Source organism: Ictidomys tridecemlineatus, chromosome 5, assembly GCF_052094955.1.
Source record: "Ictidomys tridecemlineatus isolate mIctTri1 chromosome 5, mIctTri1.hap1, whole genome shotgun sequence".
Taxonomy (NCBI): Eukaryota; Metazoa; Chordata; class Mammalia; order Rodentia; family Sciuridae; genus Ictidomys; species Ictidomys tridecemlineatus.
Window position 1 is genome coordinate 66,438,994 of NC_135481.1, and position 22,167 is coordinate 66,461,160.

Sequence of the window (22,167 nt, forward strand, 5' to 3'; positions counted from 1 at the left end):
AAATTACAACAGATCTACACCAAGGCATATTATAATGAAATTGTCTAGTATACAGAATAAGGATAGAATCTTAAAAGCCACAAGAGAGAGGAATTAGATCACATGTAGGGGAAGACCAATGTGTATCAGCAGATTTTTCAAGCCAGATCCTCAAAGCCAGGAAATCATGGAACAACATATACCAAGCTTTTGAAAGAAAATGGATGCCAACCAAGAATCTTCTATCCAGCAAAACTAAGCCTTAGATTTGATGAATAAGTAAAAACCTTCCACGATAAACAAATGTTAAAAGAATTTACAGCTAGAAAGCCTGCATTAAAGAACATTCTCAGCAAAATATTCCACAAAGAGGATATGAAAAACAAGGATGAAAATCAGCAGAAGGAGGTATTACACTAAAGGAAAATCTAATCAGAGGAGAAACCAAGTCACATTAATACCAAAAATAAACAAAAGTGGCTGCCAATACAAGTAATGTCTTAATAATAACCCTGAATGTTAATAGCCTAAACTCATCAATCAAAAGACATAGACTAGCAGATTAGATAAAAAAAAAAAATAAAGACCCAACAATATGCTGCCTCCAAGAGACTCATCCTATAGGAAAAGACATCCACAGACTGAAGGTGAAGAGTTGGAAAAATCATACCACTCACATGGACTGCAGAAACAAGCAGGGGTTTCCATCCTCATATCAAATAAAGTAGACTTCAAGCTAAAGTTAATTAAAAGTGATAAAGAAGGACACTATGTATTGCTCAAGAGAACCATACACCAACAAGACTTGACAATTATATGCCCCAAACTGTGGAGCATCTATGTTTATCAAACAAACTCTTCTCAAGTTCAAGAGTCAAACAACCACAACACAATAATTTTGGGTGACTTTAACACACCTCTCAAATAAGCAAAGAAACTGTAGAACTTAATACAATCAATAAGTTAGACTTAACTGACATATATAGAATATTTCATCCTTAAATAAGTGAGTACACTTTCTTTTCAGCAGCACATGGATCCTTCTCTAAAATAGATCATATATTATGCCACAAAGCAACTATTAGCAAAATACTAAAAAAGTAGAGATACTACCCTGCATTCTGTCAGATCATAATGAAATGAAGTTATAAATCAATGAAAATAAGAAATAAAAACTACTCCAACACCTGGAGACTAAATAATATGCTACTGAATGAACAGTGGGTTGCAGAAGACATTAAGGAGGAGATTAAAAAAAAATTGAGAAGTGAATGAGAACACAGATACAACATATCAAAATCTCTGGGACACTACTATGAAAGCAGTTCTAAGAGGAAAGTTCATTGCATGGAGTTCATTCCTTAAAAGAAGAAAAACAAAAATGGCTGCCAATACAAGTCATGTCTTAATAATAACCCTGAATGTTAATGCCCTAAACTCATCAATCAAATGACATAGACTAGCAGAATAATAAATAAATGACTTATATCTCAAAGCCCTAGAAAAAGAACAACAAATCTACATCAAAAGCAGTAGAAGACAGGAAATAATTAAAATCAGAGCTGAAATGAAATTGAAACAAAAGAAATGATGGGAAAAATTGACAGAACAAAAACTTGGTTCTTTGAAAAAATAAATAAAATTGACAGACCCTTAGCCATGCTAATGAAGAGAAGGAAAGAGAAAACTCAAATTACTAACATCTGTGATTAAAAAAGGAAATATCACAACAGACACTACAGAAATGCAGAATATAATTAGAAATTATTTTGAAAACTTGTACTCCAATAAAATAGAAAATATCGGAGGCATCTACAAATTTCTAGAATCATATGATTTGCCCAAATGGAATCAGGATCATATACACAGTTTAAACAGATCAATTTCAAGCAGTGAAATAGAAGATACCATCAGAAGCCTACCACCCAAGAAAAGCCCAGGACCAGATGGATACACAGCCAAGTTCTACAAGACCTTTAAAGAAGAACTAATACCAATATTCTTCAATTTATTTCAGGAAATAGAAAAAGAGGCAGCACTTCCAAACTTATTCTATGAGGCTAACATCACCCTGATTCCAAAACCAGGCAAAGACACGTCAAAAAAAGAAAACTTCAGACCAATATCTCTAATGAACATAGATGCAAAAATTGTCAAGAAAATTCTGGCAAATCGAATATAAAAAAGTATCAAAAATATAGTGCACCACAATCAAGTGGGATTCATCCCAGAGATACAAGGGTAATTCAGCATATGGAAATCAATAAATGTAATTCATCACATCAATAGACTTAAAGATAAGAATCATATGATATCTCAGTAGATGCAGAAAAAGCATTTGACATAATACAGCACCTCTGAATGTCCAAAACACTAGAAAAATTAGGGATAACAGGAATATATCTCAACATCATAAAGGCTATCTATGCTAAGTCTCTGGCCAACATCATTGTAATGGAGAAAAATTGAAGGCATTCCCTCTAAAAACTGGAAGAAGACACAGATGCCCTCTTTGACCAGTTCTGTTCAACATAGTTCTTGAAACACTGGCCAGAGCAATTAGATAGATGAAAGAAATTCAAGGGATACATTTAGGAAAAGAAGAACTCAAATTAGCACTGTTTGCTGATGATATGATTCTATACCTAGAAGACTCAAAAAATTCTATCAGCAAACTTATAGAACTACTAAATGAATTTAGCAAAGTAGCAGGATATAAAACCAGCACCCATGAATCAAAGGCATTTCTTTCTGTATATCAGTGACAAATCCTCAGAAAGAGAAACGAGCTAAAACTACCCCATTTATAATAGCCTCAAAAAAAAAAAACAAAAAACTTGAGAATCAACTAAAGAGGTGAAAGATCTATACAATGAAAACTACAGAACTCTAAAGAACGAAATTAAAGAAGACCTTAGAAAATGGAAAGATCTGCCTTGCTCTTGGATAGGCAGAATTAATATTATCAAATAGACCATACAACCAAAAACACTGTACAGGTTTAATGCAATTCTGATCAAAATCCCAATGGCATTTCTCATAGAAATAGAAAAAGCAGTCATGAAATTCATCTGGAAAATTAAAAATCCAGAATAGCTAAAGCAATCCTTAGCAGGAAGAATGAAGCAGGGTAGCATCATTATACCAGACCATAAACTATACTATAGAGCAATAGTAACAAAAACAGCATGGTATTGGCACCAAAACAGACTGGCACACCAGTGGTACAGAATAGAGGACACAGAGACTAACCCACAAAATTACAATTATCTTATATTAGGCAAAGGTGCCAAAAACATGTATTGGAGAAAAGATAGCCTCTTCAACAAATGGTGCTGGGGAAACTGGAAATCCATATGCAACAAAATGAAATTAAACCCCTATCTCTCACCATGCACAAAACTCAAAGTGGATCAAGGACCTAGGAAAAAACCAGAGACCCTGCGTCTAATAGAAGAAAAAGTAGGCCCTAATCTTCATCATGTGGGATTAGGCCCCAACTTCCTTAATAAGACTCCTTTGGTGCAAGAATTAAAATCAAGAATCAATAAATGGATGGATTCAAACTAAAAATTTTCTTCTCAGCAAAAGAAACAATTTGTGAGGTGAATAGAGAGCCTGCATCTTGAGAGCAAATCTTTACCCCTCACACGTCAGATAGAGCACTAATCTCTAGGGTATATAAAGAACTCAAAAAGCTAAGCACCAAGAAAACAAATAACCCAATCAGTAAATGGGCCAAGGTCCTGAACAGACACTTCTCAGAAGATGATATACAATCAGTCAACAAATATATGAAAAAAATGTTCATCATTACTAGCAATTAGAGAAATGCAAATCAAAACTACTCTAAGATGTCATCTCACTCCAGTCAGAATGGCAGCTATTATGAATACAAACAACAGTAAGTGTTGGTGAGGATGTGGGGGAAAGGGTGCACTCCTACACTGCTGGTGGAACTGCAAATTGCTGCAGCCAATGTGGAAAGCAGTATGGAGATTGCTTGGAAAACTGGGTATGGAACCACCATTTGACCCAATCCCTCTCCTCAGTCTATACCCAAAGGACTTAAAAACTGCATACTACAGGGACACAGCCACATCAATGTTTATTGCAGTACAATTCACAATAGCTAAACTATGGAACCAACCCAGATGCCCTTCAGTAGATGCATGGATTTTAAAAATGTGGCATTTATGCACAATGGAATATTACTCAGCTCTAAAAGAGAATAAAATGATGGCATTTGCAGGTAAATGGAAGGAGTTGGAGAAGATAATGCTAAGTGACGTTAGCCAATCCCAAAACACCAAATGCCAAATGTTTTCTCTGATATAGGAGGCTGATTCATAGTGGGGTAGGGAGGGGGAACATGGGAGGAATAGATGAACTCTAGATAGGGCAGAGGGGTGGGAGGGGAAGCGAGGGGGCATGGGGCTAGAAATGATGGTAGAATATGATGGTCATCATTATTCAAAGTACACGTATGAAGACACGAATATACTTTGTATACAACCAGAGATATGAAAAAATGTGCTCTATATGTGTAATATGAATTGTAATGTATTCCACTGTCATTAATAAATTTTAAATATTTACAAAAATTTTAAAAACAGATTGATAAGGAACACTGAAAGAAGGAGAGTTTCAATGATCATCTGCCTAGAAGTTAGGTTAAGGTAGTCTTTGGGTTTAGATGTAGTGTTTGATCACTTTAACAGTATAATTTGCAAATAATGGAAGGCATCTAGCTTGGAGAATCTTGAAAGGTAAGTATAGTAATTTATAAGATTTACTTGTGAAGGAACGAGTGAAAGCAGTAGCTGGAGGAGAATGAGTTGTAGAGGGCTAGATTTACTGATCAGTTGTGTTGTGGGGGGCTTCTTGAACATGATTAAATGCTTATGAAAGAATTTGAGAAAGAGTAAAGACGCAACAAAAGCAAGATGAATAGTCAAAGCCTCCAGTAAGGAAGCAGAGGCTTGGATCAAGAATATGATGAAGGGGCTGGGGATGTGGCTCAAGCGGTAGCGTGCTCGCCTGGCATGCATGCGGCCCGGGTTCGATCCCCAGCACCACATACCAACAAAGATGTTGTGTCCGCCGAGAACTAAAAAAAAAAATAAATATTAAAAATTCTCTCTCTCTCCTCTCTCACTCTCTCTTTAAAAAAAAAAAAAAAGAATATGATGAAGGACTGAATCTTAGATAAGGAAACATTTCTCTTGCCTTAGAGAGGTTGACTGGTAGTATAACTAGTGATTTCTATTTTCTCTGAAGTAAGTGACAAGGAAAGTATTAAGGAAAATAGGTAGGTTTGAAGAGTGTAGAGAAGGTGTAAAAGTGTAACTGAGGAGAATGGGTGGTGGGTTGGTTAAATGACTAGACAAGTGTGTATGGGCAAATTTGAAGACTCAAATAAGATGGGTTTTTAGTGTTCTGTGTGATTTTCCCCCAGCAGTGTTTGTGATATCCCAGATGGAAACACAAAGATCACTAGTGGAGTTCATCCAGGGTTGGCCTTTTGCTCTGTCATATATTGAAGGCCAAAGGGAATTTAGAATATTGTCAAGAGATTGCTAGAAATTTGGGATTATCAGATATAAACTGAATAGGGAAACAAGTAAAGATAGGCAAGATGCTGATAGATATTGAGAGAGTTGTGGATCAATGACCTTGATATTCCAGTGGGTACATTAAAGAAATTTAATGAGAGTAAGTTAGAGAATAAGCTTAAAGGATCAGAGATTTCAAGTATATTGGGAATTCATGCATCAGAACTCATGCCAGGGCCCAGTTGTGATGTCAGGAGTGAAGAGTTCATTGAAGTACACAGGGATGTTCAGTTCAGAACCATGGATTCACCTCAGCTTTTGAAATCTCTTGGTTTGACTATAGGTCTTCTTCGTCTTGAGGCAGAATGGAAAAAACAAAAATATACAAACCACTTTAAGAGCTGTGAATGAATAGGAATGAGTTGTCAGAAATTTGGTAGATAGGGGTTGCGTTGTAGGCATAGCTTCAATGGAGCAACAGTTTATGCAAGAAGATAAAAGTAATAAGTTTTTTATTGGCCTTGCTACAATATTCCTAATCTTGTATCCAACGTTTCTCCCCTCCATACTTTCTTATGCACTTATTGGATTACCATTAAAGCTAATTTTGATGATGCCACTCCCTTCTGTAAAATCTTTTTTAAAAATCCTTTTGCTAAGAAAATAAGGTTGAGACCCTCACCTGTCATTCAGATCCTTTTATAAATCTGGCTTACCCCCAGTGTGTCTTTCCAGCTTTGTCATCTCTTAATCTGATCTTCACTGCAACCAAATAATAATCAGCCCCTAGCCCCTGTAAACACTGCGGTTTCCTTTTCTTTCTTGTGTCACTTGGTTCATACTCTTTCTGTGGCCTAATGCTTCTCCCACATTGCTGCATATCCAGTGCCTTCTTGTAGGAGGACCCAGATCAGATTATAGCTCTTTCATGCAGAACTTCTGTATTCCTTTAGTTCAGTATAGAAGTCATTTCTTCTTTTTGTGGGCTTTAATAGTAACCTATTTATTTTCTTAAGAAATAGCACTTACATTTTCTTTTTGTAAATGTTTGTATGTCTTGTCTTCCTAGACTGTAAGCTCTAAGGACAAGATTTGTGTCTGATTTTCTCTGAATCCCTTTAGTATTTTACATAATATAAATATGTAATAAGTGAATAAACTTTTAAAGTGCTTTAGAGTTCATTGTGTTTGTTTTATGTTTGTCCTATAATTTATTAGTAGATAATCATATTTGTCAATAAGTGATCACTTAATTAAAAGTTAAAAGTTTGACCTTTTAACTTTATCATTAAAAATTTTTAAAGTGTGTATATTATGCTTGTATTTGCAGCCCCATGCAATCATTCGTCATACCATTAGATCTACAAACAGGAATGCCAGAGCTGAACGGACAGCTTCAGAAATAAATTGTATGTGTTTGGTATACATTTTCCATTGGTGGTTTTGGAGGGTTGAGCTGGGTATTCTTGTATTTTTCATGCATTAATAAAATCTCAATTTTATTAATTGAAACTACATACTTTAACATATCACAATTCATCTAAATATATGTTGTTTTTCTGCCTTTGGTGAAATTGTGGTCATTTACAATTTTTAAAGTTTTTATTTTCTAATTATGAAGATAATCATGCCCATTGCAGGAAATTTGCAAGAAGAAAAAATACAAAATTAACATTGCATATAATCACATCACCCAGAGCCAAACCATAATTAATGTTTTGCCAGCTTTTCTTCACATTTCTCCATGTATACATTGTATATACATTACATGTTTTGTATATGTATACTTTATATACATATAAGCCTGAATTTATACTACACATAAAATTTTGCTTAATATAAAAGTATTTTCCATACATTAGCCCAACCTTTATGGCTATTATATCTAATGGTTACATAACATTTTATTAATTGATTTATTGTAGTTAGTTCCCTCTTGTTGGGCACTGGTGGTGTTTTCAATTTTTTTTAGTCAGATTAGCCTGAAGAGGAATCTTTTCTAAAAAATACTTAAAAGGAAAGATTGATTTTTGTATTTAATAAGTTAATCATTGATAGAGTAAATATTTTGTATCAATGTTTTTCATTTTAACTGCATTAATTTAGAACAACAAATTGGAGAGAAATTTTTAGATATGAATTTATTGACTTAAATGTGTACTTGTTTCCAAAAATTTAAAGTAGTTTAAGATATAAAATAAGACATATAACTATGGAATTGTAATCTATAATGGATAAAGACAATTCATTAAATATATGTCTAATTAGAATTAATACAGAGGAGTATTTGTTTGTTTATGTCTGAGTTTTTTTTTAACACAAATATCTCTAGATTTTTAGATGTGGGTTTAGGAATCAAGGTCATGGGATCATTTAGAATTCCCTTCCCATATCATTTGTTTTAATCAGGACTTTTTATAGTGAGTGAATAATTTCAAGACTTGTCTTGGTTAGTGCCCAGATTGCTTTCTTATGTTGTTATACAATCTGAAGTGAGCCCTGTGGACTTCAGATACATACCTAGTAGAAAAGTGACAAACTTCATATTCCTTTATAAAGCATTATTTATTTTATGCAGCTGTATAATATTTCATTAATGTAATCTAACTTATTTTGTAGTCTTTGAGTTTTGTGTCGTATTTAGTTAGGCCTTCTTAATTCCAGGGTTACAAAAGAATTTTCCTATGGTTTCTTCTTTTAGTTTCATTTTTTAAAAATATTTAAATCTTTGGTATATAGTATTTGGTTGAAGGCATAGTTTAGATTTAACTTTATTCTTTCTCTCACTCATTTGTCTCAGTGCTATTTATTAAAAATTTCAATATTTCTCCTCATGTATTCAACATATTATCTTTATTATAAACTAAATTTTCAAACATATAATAGGACTGTTAGGACTTTTCCTGGAAATACTATTCTTGTCGCATCAATATATCTATTCATGTGCCAGCATCATACTTGGGATAAATCTCTTGATGCTATTCCTCCTCGTACTCCCTGCCCCTCCCCACCACACATATCATGCATATACACACACCCCTTGTTGCTGTTGTCTTTTATTATGATATTTGACTTTTTTTTTTTTACATAAACTAAAGAATCAACTAATCTAGTTTAAAACATCAGTGTGTTTTCTGATATCTTATTAAATGTTTGTATTAACTTTGGGAAAATTGACATCTTCATAATATTGTCTTCATGAAAATAGGCTTTTTTTCAGAGATAAGTTGAAGCTATTTCTAGATGAGTGTCTAGAGACCTAATATCCTCAGAGTAAGCTCTGTGTCTTTCAGACCAGATAGAAGGTAGAGTTGAGGTCATTTTATTGATAATTTGTTTGTAAATTTTTACAGATTGTATTCTGTTTCTAGCAGAAATGCTCTATAAGTTTGCTTTTGCTTATTTGATAAGTATTATACATACCTAGTTAATTCTAATCTGTTTTTATTTCAATTTTTTAAATTGAACTGTGTAATGTATGTGGAGTAAAATGTTCATATCTTAAGTATACTACATGGTGAAATTTTAAATATGTTAATACCCCATGTAACTGCCATCCAGCTGAAAAGCATTATCTGAATCTCAAAATCTCCTTTACAGTCATTACCCTTCTGTTCTATATTCCCCCACTCCCTATATCCAGGCTAATCAGTATTCTAATCTCTGTTATCATAGGTTGCTTTTTAACTGATCTTGACCACCAAACAACTGGACTCACATGATATGTACCTTTTTTGTGCTTAGTTTCTTTTGTTCAACATAGGGTCTATAGGAATCATGTGTGTATAGCAGTAGTTTATTATTTTCACTGTAGAATAATATTCATTGTATAATTATACCAAAATTTATCCATTCTTCTGTTGATTGGCATTTGGTTTGTTTATAGTTTTGGACTATTACTACTACTATAAAATTCTTTGTAGTGTATAAATAATTATTATGCACCTATCCTAATCAGTCTAAAACCACAAGGGACAAATGTATAGGGACAACAGAGTCAGGTTTATTGACTCCTATAATAGGGAGAATAAAGAAAGTACTTTCTCAGTCTAGACTAGAAATTAGCCAAATTATCTAATTTTAAGAATTTGTCATTTAAAAAGTCAATCCATGGTTGAATCCAACTATTTAGGGAACTGATCACAAGGCATTGGCACCAAAGGAAGATGGGAGGAAAGTGATCATATACAAACCCCACAGTGGCTTTAAAATGTATGGTTTTAGTTGATTCGTGAATAAATTTCAGCCAAGTGTTGGACTCATACCATGAACTAAGGCTAAAAAGAGTGATGTTAATATAGACTCTACAGGTATCAAGTGTAAGAGTAACAAGTGTCTGACAACAATCCAAAACCTTCAGTTATTGAAAGGAAGGACTTGTAGCTAAGAAAAGAAGTTATATATGGTAGCATACAGATTCAACATGTGAGAGTCAGTGGCTCCAGTGCTCTTGTTCATGGTCCTGGGCCAGATGCTCCACTCAATGTAGTCATCCGCTTGAAACAGCAATCTTGCATGGAAGCTACTTCTTTTTGTTTGCTTCTGAAGGACTCTTTGTCATTTCTAGTTTGAGGTGTTCTATGGGACAGTTTTTCAGTGATCTAAGATGGGTGTATTTCTCTATAATTGAGAACTGTAAATACAGAGATCAACACCCAGTTTTACCACTGTGTTCATTACTTAAAACATCTGGCTAGATTCTACGTACTGACGTTGGAAGGCAGTTTTCCAGAACAGTTCTGAATTTTAAATCATATAAAGTTTGTCTCAGAGAAAGTCCTTCTTGGCTATGTTTGATTTAAACTGTGTATGCTGAATGACATCCAGCTATTATCCTGTAATAAATGCAGAAAATAGTCAAAATCAGGATTCTCAAATGTATTGGATACTGAGGTTTTGGTTATTGAGTTAATGGGTTCCAGGGGAATTGAGCTCCCTGTAATTCACAAAGGAAAAATCAAAACACTTTAGGCTGAGAAAGTCTGAGAATTTTGGAAAGTTTATCTAACTTAAATTTGAAAATTCCATGGGTCCTTTTTATGTTAGCCATGGAGTGAGAGTGAGAAAATCATAAGATGTACTGTCTTACAAATATCTCTAGATAACTATAGTGACTGAGTGTTTCCAACCCTAGAGAGAGACATTTCCTAGGTAGGAAGCACACTAAACAGTGTCTTTTATTTTGTTTTTGCCAATCTTAAAGTTGAGGCTTTTTTTTTTTTCAATTTATTTTTTAGTTATAGTTGGACAAAATACCTTTATTTTATTTGTTTATTTTTGTTTGTTGCTGAGGATCAAACCCAGGGCCTCGCACATGCTTAGGCGGGTGCTCTACCACTGAGCCACAACCTCAGCCCAAAATTTAGGCTTTTAGACAAGCTTTATCCATCCTAAAAATAGGATATGATTATCAAATAAGATTTTTGTTTACTGAAAAAAACTATGAAAAATTACCTCAAGTATAATACACTGATATATTCTATGTCAACACTTTATAAACTGCAGGTTACAACCCAATCCATGATATCAATTCAGATTTTTTAAAAACAAATCCACTTTTATTTATTTACTTTTCATTGGTTTAAATCCTTGAAGAGTACAGCTTTACATTGATTCTGTGCAGTGGCCTGAGTAGGAAGCTTGATTGGGAACATGACACAAATCATGCCATGTTTCCGTGGACACAAGTTACCTTCCCCCAGATTACCTGGTTTTGTTCAATTTCCTTTCAGGAATCACTGGGTCGTTTATTGCTTTGTATACATAAGTTTATCTCTTGTCCAGCCAGTATCGGTTTCATCCTGGGCATATAGCTAGCAAAAATGGCCTCGAATCACAGCCTCCCAGACACAGGTGACTTTCAGAAGTCCTGTTCCTAGTACACCTTCTCAGGCTATAAGATGGCAGAGGAGCCAGATTTTTTAAATATGTATGTATATGTAAGGTACTACAGTTGAAATTTTTATGATTTTTATTTGTTTCTTAATAATTTGACTGCAATCCATTTAATGCATTTTTTTGTGTGTTTGTTGATTCTACTTGGAGTTCAGTTTATTAGATCTATGGGTTGAAATTTTTTATGAATTTGGAAAATACTTGGCTACTCTTCTACCCAAATCTCTCATCTACTTCCAGGACTCTAGCTGCATAGTTAATTCACTTGTTTCATAAGGCAACAAGGCTTGTTCTCTCTCTCTGCCCCTCATATCTGCACATAAGGGGGATTTCTTTGTTTTCTGTAATTTCTGTTGTCGTGACTTCAAGGTCATTGATCTTTTCCTCTGTAGTGTTCAGTCCACTGTTAAGTTCCTCTGGTGAGTTTTTTTCCAGATGTGATATTTTTCAAATCTAGACTTGAGTCATACACACACATACAATGCATGTACATATATATATAATTTCTATTTCTCTACTAAGATTATCTGCTCACTTGTGTTCATGTTTTCTCTTAAATCCTTGAACATATTTATAATAGCAGTTTTCAGACCTTATCTACTTATTTCAACATCTGTATCATCTCTGAATCTGTTTCTATTAATTGTAAAGGGTGTTGCCCTCTTCCTTTAAAGAATGAATTAACTAGGTCAGCTTGATCCTTTCAAGGCTTGCTGACTGTTTTTCTAGAGTATTCAGCAAGATCTTCCTCTGAATGGAAACTTGGTTATCTTTCCTGGTACATCTCTGCTTTATGGTCCTCTTAGCTTGTTTTCTAACATAATTTGCTTAGCTTGCTTTGCTCTTAGTATTCAGTCACAGATTTAAAGAAAACTCTTTGCAGATTTCTAGAGTTCAGCTTTCTTATTTTTAATACTCTGCTCTTCAAATCATACCCCCAAGTTCTTATCTTTGTTTCCCTATCCAGTGAGACTTACTCTTTGGACTCCACCTTCTTGTAACACTACTTTAGGAAGTGTCCCCAGGCAAAAAGCCAAAGTTGGGCCGTGGATTTTACCACAATGTATTCACCTTCTCTCAAGGAACACATCCCTGTAATGTCATCCACTGCCCCAAAACGGTTGTTTCATATAATTTGTATACACAGACACACACACACACACACACACACACATATTTATGCTACATGTGTAGTAGTTTATAGCATAACAGTCAGTCTTAATTATAGCCAGAACTGGATCATCTTTTAGAGATAAATGAGGATATATACTAGAAAGCCTCCTCACCTTTGTCATGGGCCAAAGACACACCCAAAGGCACTACCAGGGTTTTCTTTTTTAAAAAGTATATGTCCAGTCTACCACACAGAACAAAAATTGGAGGCTCCAGCATTCTGTTTGTAAGTTATGGCTATAATAATTTTAAGCCAGTAATAAGGATTTTTTAAGGATATCTTTTATTACACATTAAAACTTCTTAAATAATTATTTAAATGAAATCTCATTTTTACTGATACTTGTCTATTGGGATGTAGTTAATGTTTTACTGTATCTTTAAATGATGAAATTCATTTTTTCTAGGAATTTTTGTAGTCTTTTAATTTATTATGAAAAGTGATATTTTATTTCCATATTTATACCTTTTATCGTGGATCTTCATATTTGGACATCTTCATGTACTTCAATGCACTCTTCACTCCTGTCCTGGGCCCTGGCATGAGCTCTGATACATGAATTCCCACTATGCTCCAAATCTCTGTTCCTTTGAGCTTACTCTCACATTTGTTTATGTTTCTACTGGAATGTCAAGGTCATTGATCCATCACTCTCTTCTTGCCAATTATGACCAAAAGAAAAATCCTTTAGCTCATCTCTGTCTCAAAAGAGTAAATGGTTCTTTATGAATTATAATAGTAATTCTTGAATTTAAATGTTTTAAGATCATGTTAAGTGAGTGATTAATGACCAAGGTCTTTTTAAAGTAGATGCTGTTTTTATTCTGATCTTTTTTACAAAAAAATTTATGATATACTGGTTTTGCTTATGTAATGAATTGTGTACTTTTTATTTAATGAATTGTGTACTTTTTATTGCTTTCTACAAATCTTGTTTTTAGGGATAAATTCTAGATCCTATTTGAAAGTGCTTTTTCAGGACATTTTGTTTGCTAAGATTGTATTCAGGAAACTTGCATCTCTGTAATGCAAGTATGAATGTTGAAAACAAAACTTTATTGGCCTTTTAGTTACATTGGATTTTAGAATCTTAAAATTCTGTATACTTTATGAGACAGTAATAAACCATCCTTTTCCCTGTTTGGGAATATTTCATATAAAAGTAGTTACTCATTGAATATTTTAAATAATTCTGAAATCAATCTGACTAGGCCAAATAAAATACACAGTAAAATGTATTAGATTCCTGAACATTATAATATTTAACAGAAGCCATTTGTTCTTTGGTCATCTACTTCTAATGAAGTTTTAAAATTTTCAATCAGAATTAAACAGAGGGGCTGGGGTTGTAGCTCAGTGGTAGAGTACTTGCCTAGCACATGTGAGGCACTGGGTTCATTCCCCAGAACCACATAACAATAAATAAACAAAGCTATGTGTCCATCTATAACTAAAAATATTTTTTAAAAAATTAAACAGACATATCAGGAAGACATTAGGTTATTACACTCTTTTGGTAAGACTGTAGTTAAAAATATATGTGTGTGTGTGTGTGTGTGTGTGTTATATTTTCCATTCCCCTTCTACCAGGACACAAACATTTCATCTCCAAGATTAACCCTTAAGAGATTGAGTTTATAAATATCTCGTATATATTTTGCAGTTGACAAATTACAATTTGAACCTCCTCTGAGAAAAGAAACAGAAGCACGGGATGAAATGGTAAGAATGATAACTTTTAAATTTTAAGAAAACTTATTTCAGTTAGACATACTATAAGAAACAGAATCATATCCTCTTTTAAGCATTTTTTAAAAATATTTTTTAGTTATTGATGTATCTTTATTATTTATTTATTTATATGTAGTGTTGAGGATCAAACCTATTGCCTCACACATTCCCTGTTACTGAGCCACAACCCCAGTCCCAAGCATTTTACATTGATAATGTATTTCACATATTCAAGTTTGATAAAGTTAGTAATTGGTGTATTTTGAGTAGTTAGAACATAACATGCTATTTCAGTCATTCATTTTGACTCTTTTGAAGTATTTATATGAAACTACTAAACATTTATTTGGAAGCTTAGCTCAAAGTTCTTGGTACCTTTTTTCATATCTATTTTATTAGATCTATAGTAAATATATTTTTACAATGCCTTATTATTATTATTTTTTAAGTATTTTATTTGTGGGGCTGAGGATGTGACTCAGTGGTAGAGTACTTTCCTAGCATGCACAAGGCCCTGGGTTTGAACCCAGCACTGCCAAAAAAGAAAAACAAAATAAAAGATACGTCATTTATTTATATGACTTCTTTTTTAACCAGTGCCCTTATTTTCAGACAACTACTTAGTTAACCCTTCTTTGGTCTAAAAGAAAAAACTAAATAAAGCATGATATTGTTATAGTTGACCTAAAAGTTACCTCAATATCTACTTTATTTTCAATTAATAGAACTATATTTTTTAGAATAACATGTAGAAGAGATGTTGTTCTTACTGTATGTGTCTGTGAGTCCTTAATTTCCATGCTAATAAGAAAAAGTAGTAGTACCAGTAAATAAATAATTTAATAATGTTATTTAGTCCTGCATGCTAATGAAGTGGTGATGTAAGTAATTCAAAGTTGCTTTTTTGCTTTAGAATATACTAGCATATTGATAAAGAGGACTTGTCACAGGCTGGGATTGTGGCTCAGTGGTAGAGTGCTCACCTAGCATGCGCAAGGCCCTGGGTTCGATCCTCAACTCCACATAAAAATAAACAAACAAAATAAAGGTATTGTGTCTAACCAAAAAATAAAGATTAAAAAGGAGGACTTGTTATATTTGAAGCTATATTTAGTATGTTTATAGAATTTCTTAAGTTCATGTCAACTGATAATGAGTCACTGACCTAAATAGGTCAAATGGCAAAGCAAAACTAGCTGAAGATTTAGAAACTGATTCAATGCCAATACATTAGCAATCATGACACTGGAGTTTTTCTTGAATCAAAATGATGATTAGCATCTTTCAGTAATAAGATGGTTAATATCTATAAAAGAAACTATATTTTTAATCTTCACAGGGAGTCTCATCAGACCCAAACTTTATATTACAGTGGAATCCTTTTGTTGATGGTTCAAATACTGGAAAGTAAGTTATTTCTGATTAATAACTTTAATTTAATAAAAGTTATTAAATTACATAGAACAGTATTTGGTAGTAGAGGAATGGGATTTAATAAGCTTTAATTTTTTTCTTAAAAATGTTGCCAATATAAAGCTTCTGACTTTTTTTTAATTACCAAAAACCATCACATATTGATCATTAATGCTTTTGTATTTTGTTTTAATCAAAATGTACTATGTGTAATAATAATATATGGAAAGGTGACTCACAAGATGTCATGGTAAAAAATTACTGTAGTGGAAATGAGAAAGTCCCAGTTTTATCTCCACAGTGTAGTTACTTCATAATCTAGATTGGTAGAGTCTTTCCTTTGGCAATTAACTATAGGGCATGGTCTCATTGTTCTTGTTTACTTATATGTGCATTGCATTTACCTAGAGGACTCTGTCAAAATACAGATTCTGGGGGCTGGGGATGTGGCTCAAGCGGTAGCGCACTAGCCTGGCATGCGTGTGGCCCGGGTTCGATCCTCAGCACCACATACAAACAAAGATGTTGTGTCTGCTGAAAACTAAAAAATAAATAAATAAATATTTTTAAAAAAAAATACAGATTCTGTGTCCCCACATTAGACCTATAGATCTGGGGTTGTCAAACTGCATAGCCTATGGACCAAATCTGGCCTGCTGCCTATTTTTACACAGCTCGTGCACTAAAAATGGTATTTACATTTTTAATGCTTGGAAAAAAATCAAATGAAGAAGCCAGGTATGGTGGTGCACAACACTAATCCCAATGGCTCAAGAGGCTGAGGCAGGAAGATTGCGAGTTCAAAGCTAGCCTCAGCAAAAGCGAGGTGCTAATAAGCAAATCATTGAGACCCTATCTCTAAGTAAAATACAAAATAGGACTGGGGATGTAGCTTAGTGGTCAAGTACCCCTGAGTTCAATCCCTGGTACCCACACACACACAAAAAATCAAATGAAGAGTATTTTGTCATGTGAAAATCATATGAAATTCAGATTTCAGTGTCCATAAGTAAAGCTTTATCAGAACATAGCCTTCCTTGTTCATTAATTTATGTATCATCTAAAGATGCTTTCACTCCATATTAGCAGAGTTGCAATTACTTACCAAGCCTATGAGATTTACTGTTTGGCCCTTGACAGAAAAAATTTCCAACCTCTACTATAGAATATTGTCTTCAAGACTGGAATCCAAAAATCCTAAAAGCTTTCCAGTTGATTGCAGTGACTGGATAAACATGTATGACCATTGGGCTAGATCAGTACATGTCAAACTTTGATTTGCATATTGAACTGGAGATCTCATTAAAATATACATTCTGATTCAGTAGGTAGAAATGATTCATTTATAAAAGTTCTCAAGTGGTGCCATTATCACTGGTCTGAGGACCATGTTTCAAGTAGTTTGATGATAATAGCCACTTGAATCTTATGGGTTTGAAATTTTTTAATTTTATTGTTGTTTTTTGTTTATTTTTTCTATTGATGCTGGAGATTGAACTCAGGGTCTTGCATATGCTAAGTATGCATTTTACCACTGAGCTACACCCCTAGCCTGAATTTATTGTTTATTACTAAGTTTAAATTAAATATCACAAAGCATAACTATGAAGTAAAGACTTGGTGCCTTCTTTATAATATCTCTATTTTATAGTCACACTAGTACATTCTGACTGTATGAGGTCATAGTTTTTCCTCATATTCCATATCATTATCTATTTGTCTTTTAATACATGTAAATATTGTTGTTGTTTTAAGTTATGGCCATTTATCACCATCTAAATTATATTTTTCCTCTTTGTATTAGATCAACCTCAAAACGTGCAGTACCACCTCCCCTACCTCCTAAGGTGAGCTGTTTAAGGACTTTGAGCAATAAATCTTTTTTTAAATAATTAAATTTTTAAAATAATTTTATTTTATTCAGAGTCAGAAGTTTCTCAAATATATTTTAGATGAATATAGTTTTCTTCAGAAGGGAGACATGAAGATGTAAAATATATAGTAAAGAAGATTTCATGAGAAATAGATTTCTTAAAAGAATTTATCAGTATATTATAATAATACATAAAAGTGGCATTTATTGTGATATATTCCTTCCTATGTACACATAATTTGGTTAGTTTCATTCCACAAAGTCTTCCCTTTCCCCTCCCCTTCTTTTATTGGTCTCCCTGAGAAATAGAATATTTTTAACAAATTATTAGAAAAAGAAAAACATAGATTATTGCTCATTTGAGAAAATACTTGTCTGCATGGATCATTTATAATCCTTATTTATTACTGTAGTTTGACATTTATGTAGTCATACTTAATTGAGTTATTGTCATTGTTTCCGCTATTAAATATTTTATGGACTGTTTACATCATCTCTATTGGTTATAAAAAATTTTATCAATTTTGGTTGAGCTGATTAAAAATTACATGTTAAGTTCAGAGTTGTTTTGGGACAGTAACCTAACTCTTGCTTACTTTGCTCACTTAGCACAGTGAGTTGATCTATAAACACTAGGAAGAAAAAGGTGCATCCCCTACCTCCTAAAGTCTTTGAAGCCTAATAACTAAATTCTGTATCTAGATTTTTCAAAGTACTTTTTTGTTTTTTAATCACTAGCCAAGGATAAACAGTTACCCTGAAGACAACCTCCCAGATGAAGAAAAATCATCAACTATAAAACGTTGCCCTGATTCAGAGAACAGAGCTCCTCAAATTCTCAGAAGACAGAGTAGCCCAAGTTGTGGTCCTGTAGCAGAGACTTCCTCTTTGGGTATGGCTAGCAGTGTCTGCAGCCCTCGAGTGCGTACGGCTAGATACTGTGATCTGGGTAAATAAATCAAAGTGGAAAGAAAGCCACATTGTTCCTGTTTTAAAGAATATCTTTCTTCTGTAGTCAGTCCTATTACAGTGTAAAGCTTTATGAGGTTCTTTAATTCCAAATAGATGGTCTATAAATAAATTCTGTCCACTTCAACTCTAATTTGATTCCTTATTAAATATTATAGGACCTAGCCACACATGCTTGTGCACACCTCTGATCCCAGTGACTAGGGAGGCTGAGGCAGGAGGATTACAAGTTCAAGGCCAGCCTCGGCAAATTAGTGAGAACCTGATTCAAAATTTAAAAAACAAATAATACTATAGGACCTATAAGGATGAATACTTATTCCTGCCCTCCTGGAGATTAGAGGCTATGGCAGAAGTTATATTTATGTATACAAAACATTAGAAAAGATAACTTGTATGAGAGTCTCATAAAATAATAATTGTATGTAATAGAATATCTGAGATTTCTGAGGGAGGTAAGGATGGAGAAAAGAGAAAGTAAACTCTTGACGGGTAGTAAAGGGCTTAATGAGCCTTCAGTAGGTGAAGCCAGTGCTGACAGACATTTTTGGAAAATAAGAAAGAAGAATCAATGCACTGAGGCAGGAAAACCTGAATTATGTTTTAAGTACACTCTACTATGGGATAGTGTGATATTTAAAGAAAAAATAGGACTGAAAATGTGGATTAAAGTTCAATTGGAAAAGGTCTTGAATATCAATGTAACCATGTTAGGAGATTTAATTTTTCCTTACACTATGGAAAGACATTCATAATTTTCATAGGTTAAGAGCATGGCTAAAGATACAGTGCAACAACTATAGAATCTAGAGGAAGGGACCAAAGATAACTCATCTGACAGTAGAAAATATTCTTCCATAACAAATCACTAAAGGGGAAGACAGGTCATGAGAGAAAGGAAAAATTGTTTTTCAAAGGGTGTGTTTATTTGTGTTCATTCAACTTTTAACTATGATTCTCTTTAGGAAATGGTGATGGTATTTCAAAACTGATTAGTGAAAATACAGAAGGATCAGCACAAGCACCACAGTTACCTCGAAAAAAGGACAAGCGAGACTTCCCTGTAAGTACAACAGGCATTTAGCAATTAATTGTAACTAATCGTGTATTTATCATGCAAGGGAAATAATCTGTTTAATTTGAGAATTTGCCTATGTGGAGCAGGATGGGATGGTATATGCCTCTTGTCCCAGCTACTTGTGAGGCTGACATAGGAGGATAGCTTGAGCCTAAGAGTTCAGAGCCAACCTGAGCAACATAGCAAGACCCCATCTCTCTCAAAGAAAAGAATTCAAATAACTAAATGTCTGAATGGATAAAGGTTTTCTTTTTTTGTTTTGAGGCTCAGGAAGTCTTATGATATTAAAAATTATTTTTTCCACAGAAACCAGCCATCAATGGTCTACCACCCACCCCAAAAGTACTGGTAAAGAATATTTTTATATGACTTATTTGCCATGTTTTGTGTCTTTAGAAGCAGCAGAAGTAGATTTGCTATAGGGTATGTTATAATGAGCCCTTAAAATCAATGATACTACAAAATAGAAAGGTATTAGATGCATTTGGATAGTTCATGGATCAAATCATTTACCTTAATTTGAGTGAATTGGTTAGAACTCAGAGACAATTTCTCATTTTATAAATACTGGCAGTTGGGTTCTCAGATTAGCCTAAAAAGGCCAATTTAATTTTAGTGTGATAATGTTAATAGTAATGTGTCCTCTTGCTTATGTGAATTAAATATCTTTCTACCCCTGAAGCCATTTTCACATTGGACTCTGTACAGTGAAATGGGAAACTTATGTTAATATTTATTCTCAGCCTGTATGGTAGTTCAACCAGTCATGTGAATGGGATGCTTTATAAACTGTACTTTTTTATATAGTAAAAGTCTAATAAGTGTAAAATATCATAATGATTTTTCTAACACTATTTAAAATTATATAATCAAATAAGTCAATATTTCTTTCTTTATAAATAAGATGGGAGCATGTTTTTCAAAAGTTTTTGATGGCTGTCCTTTGAAAATTAATTGTGCAACATCCTGGATACATCCTGATACAAAAGGTAAAACTTCTGAATATTATGCATCTCCAATAAACAATTGGATCTTTATAACTGAGATTGTTACTTTAAAATATGATGTTAGAGAATAGACTAATTGGTATAGGAACCTGTGACAACCTAAATAGATAGTTAGGGTTTGGTTTAATATTTAAAACTTAAGAGTGTGTAGGATCCATTTTTGATTAAAAGAGTCTAGAGATATCAAAATTGATTGCATCCTTACTTTGGAATTTTCTCTTACTCTAAAAAACATTACTAGGACAATTATCTCAACCAATAAGATCTGTAGATTAGGAAATAGTATTGTTATGTATACTATTCTCTGGTTATATACAACTGGTTAAAATACATCCTGAAATATTTAGGCATAAAGGGGCTTTTGTGTCTGAATTGGTTCAGGAAACAAAATGCACATAGGGGAGAAAGAATGAAAAGATGAAACATAAGTGGTAAATGTTCAGCATTTGGGGAATCTGTGTTAAGGTATTCAGGAATTCTTTATACTATTATACATTTTCTGTAAATCTGAAATGATGTCAAAATAGTTATTTTTGTAAGTTTAAACTATATATTTTTAAAGTGAGGAAGCCTAACAGAGAGAGAGAATTTTGTTAATGTTTATTATTTACTTTTTAGTTCTCGGTGGACCCAACATCTTTATTTTATTTTTATGTGGTGCTGAGGATCGAACCCAGCGCCCTGCACATGCCAAGGAAGCATAACATATAGAGGCAAAAATGTGTAATCAAATAGTCCGAGTTTGAATTGTAGCTGCCAGGTGATTTGGAAAATAAGCTTAACACCCCTGGTTTTCATTGTAATCATTTGTAATGTGAATACTCTTAATGCTTACTTTGTAAGAAAGGAAAGCACCTGCCTGAGTATATGGCAGTTAGCAAACAGGAATAATCAATAAAGGGGTTCAGGAAATGTTTGTTTTAATTGCTTTAAAATGATCTGCTTTAAATACCACTGTTAGAAAGTATAATAAAAATTTTCAATAGAAAGGAAATATATTTTTGTTTGAAACTTTGTATTTGGTATAATTTCAGACTTACAGAAAAGTTATAAAAAATAGCACAAGAAACTACTATCTATACTCAAAATCATTAATTGCTTCTATTTTGCCTCATTCATTTTACCATTTTCTATCTATTGGAGACCTCATGCTCCTCTGCTTCAGTGTATATTTCCTAGCATCAAGAATCATCACTTGGAGGAAAAAAAAAAAAGAATCATCACTTGGGCGGGGGGCAATAGCTCAGCAGTTGAGCGCTTGTCTAGCATGCCCAAAGCCCTGGGTCCAATCCCCAGCACCATGGAAAAGAAATCATCACTAAAATAAAACAGTACAATGAAAAAGATGAGGAAACTTGTCACTGATGTAATACTGATTTTCTGTCCATCATGTTTAAATTTTATTGTCCCAATAGTATTCTCCCTAGTCTCCACCCTGTTTTTTTTTTTATTTTCCCAATCCAACATTTAATTCAAGATTACATATTACATTT

The 22,167-nt window shown here is 33.4% G+C and overlaps 1 protein-coding gene across 1 annotated transcript in view; it reads left to right on the top strand.

Annotated features, from left to right (window-relative positions):
- Window positions 1-22,167, top strand: part of Map4k5 (mitogen-activated protein kinase kinase kinase kinase 5) — a 112,509-nt gene that overhangs the window by 58,621 nt on the left and 31,721 nt on the right. Inside the window, exons 14-21 of the mRNA XM_005322872.3 lie at window positions 6,865-6,943; window positions 14,267-14,325; window positions 15,674-15,741; window positions 17,552-17,594; window positions 18,359-18,512; window positions 19,555-19,652; window positions 19,974-20,015; window positions 20,572-20,656. Coding sequence (XP_005322929.1) covers window positions 6,865-6,943; window positions 14,267-14,325; window positions 15,674-15,741; window positions 17,552-17,594; window positions 18,359-18,512; window positions 19,555-19,652; window positions 19,974-20,015; window positions 20,572-20,656 — 628 coding nt within the window. The remainder of the gene's footprint in view (window positions 1-6,864; window positions 6,944-14,266; window positions 14,326-15,673; window positions 15,742-17,551; window positions 17,595-18,358; window positions 18,513-19,554; window positions 19,653-19,973; window positions 20,016-20,571; window positions 20,657-22,167) is intronic.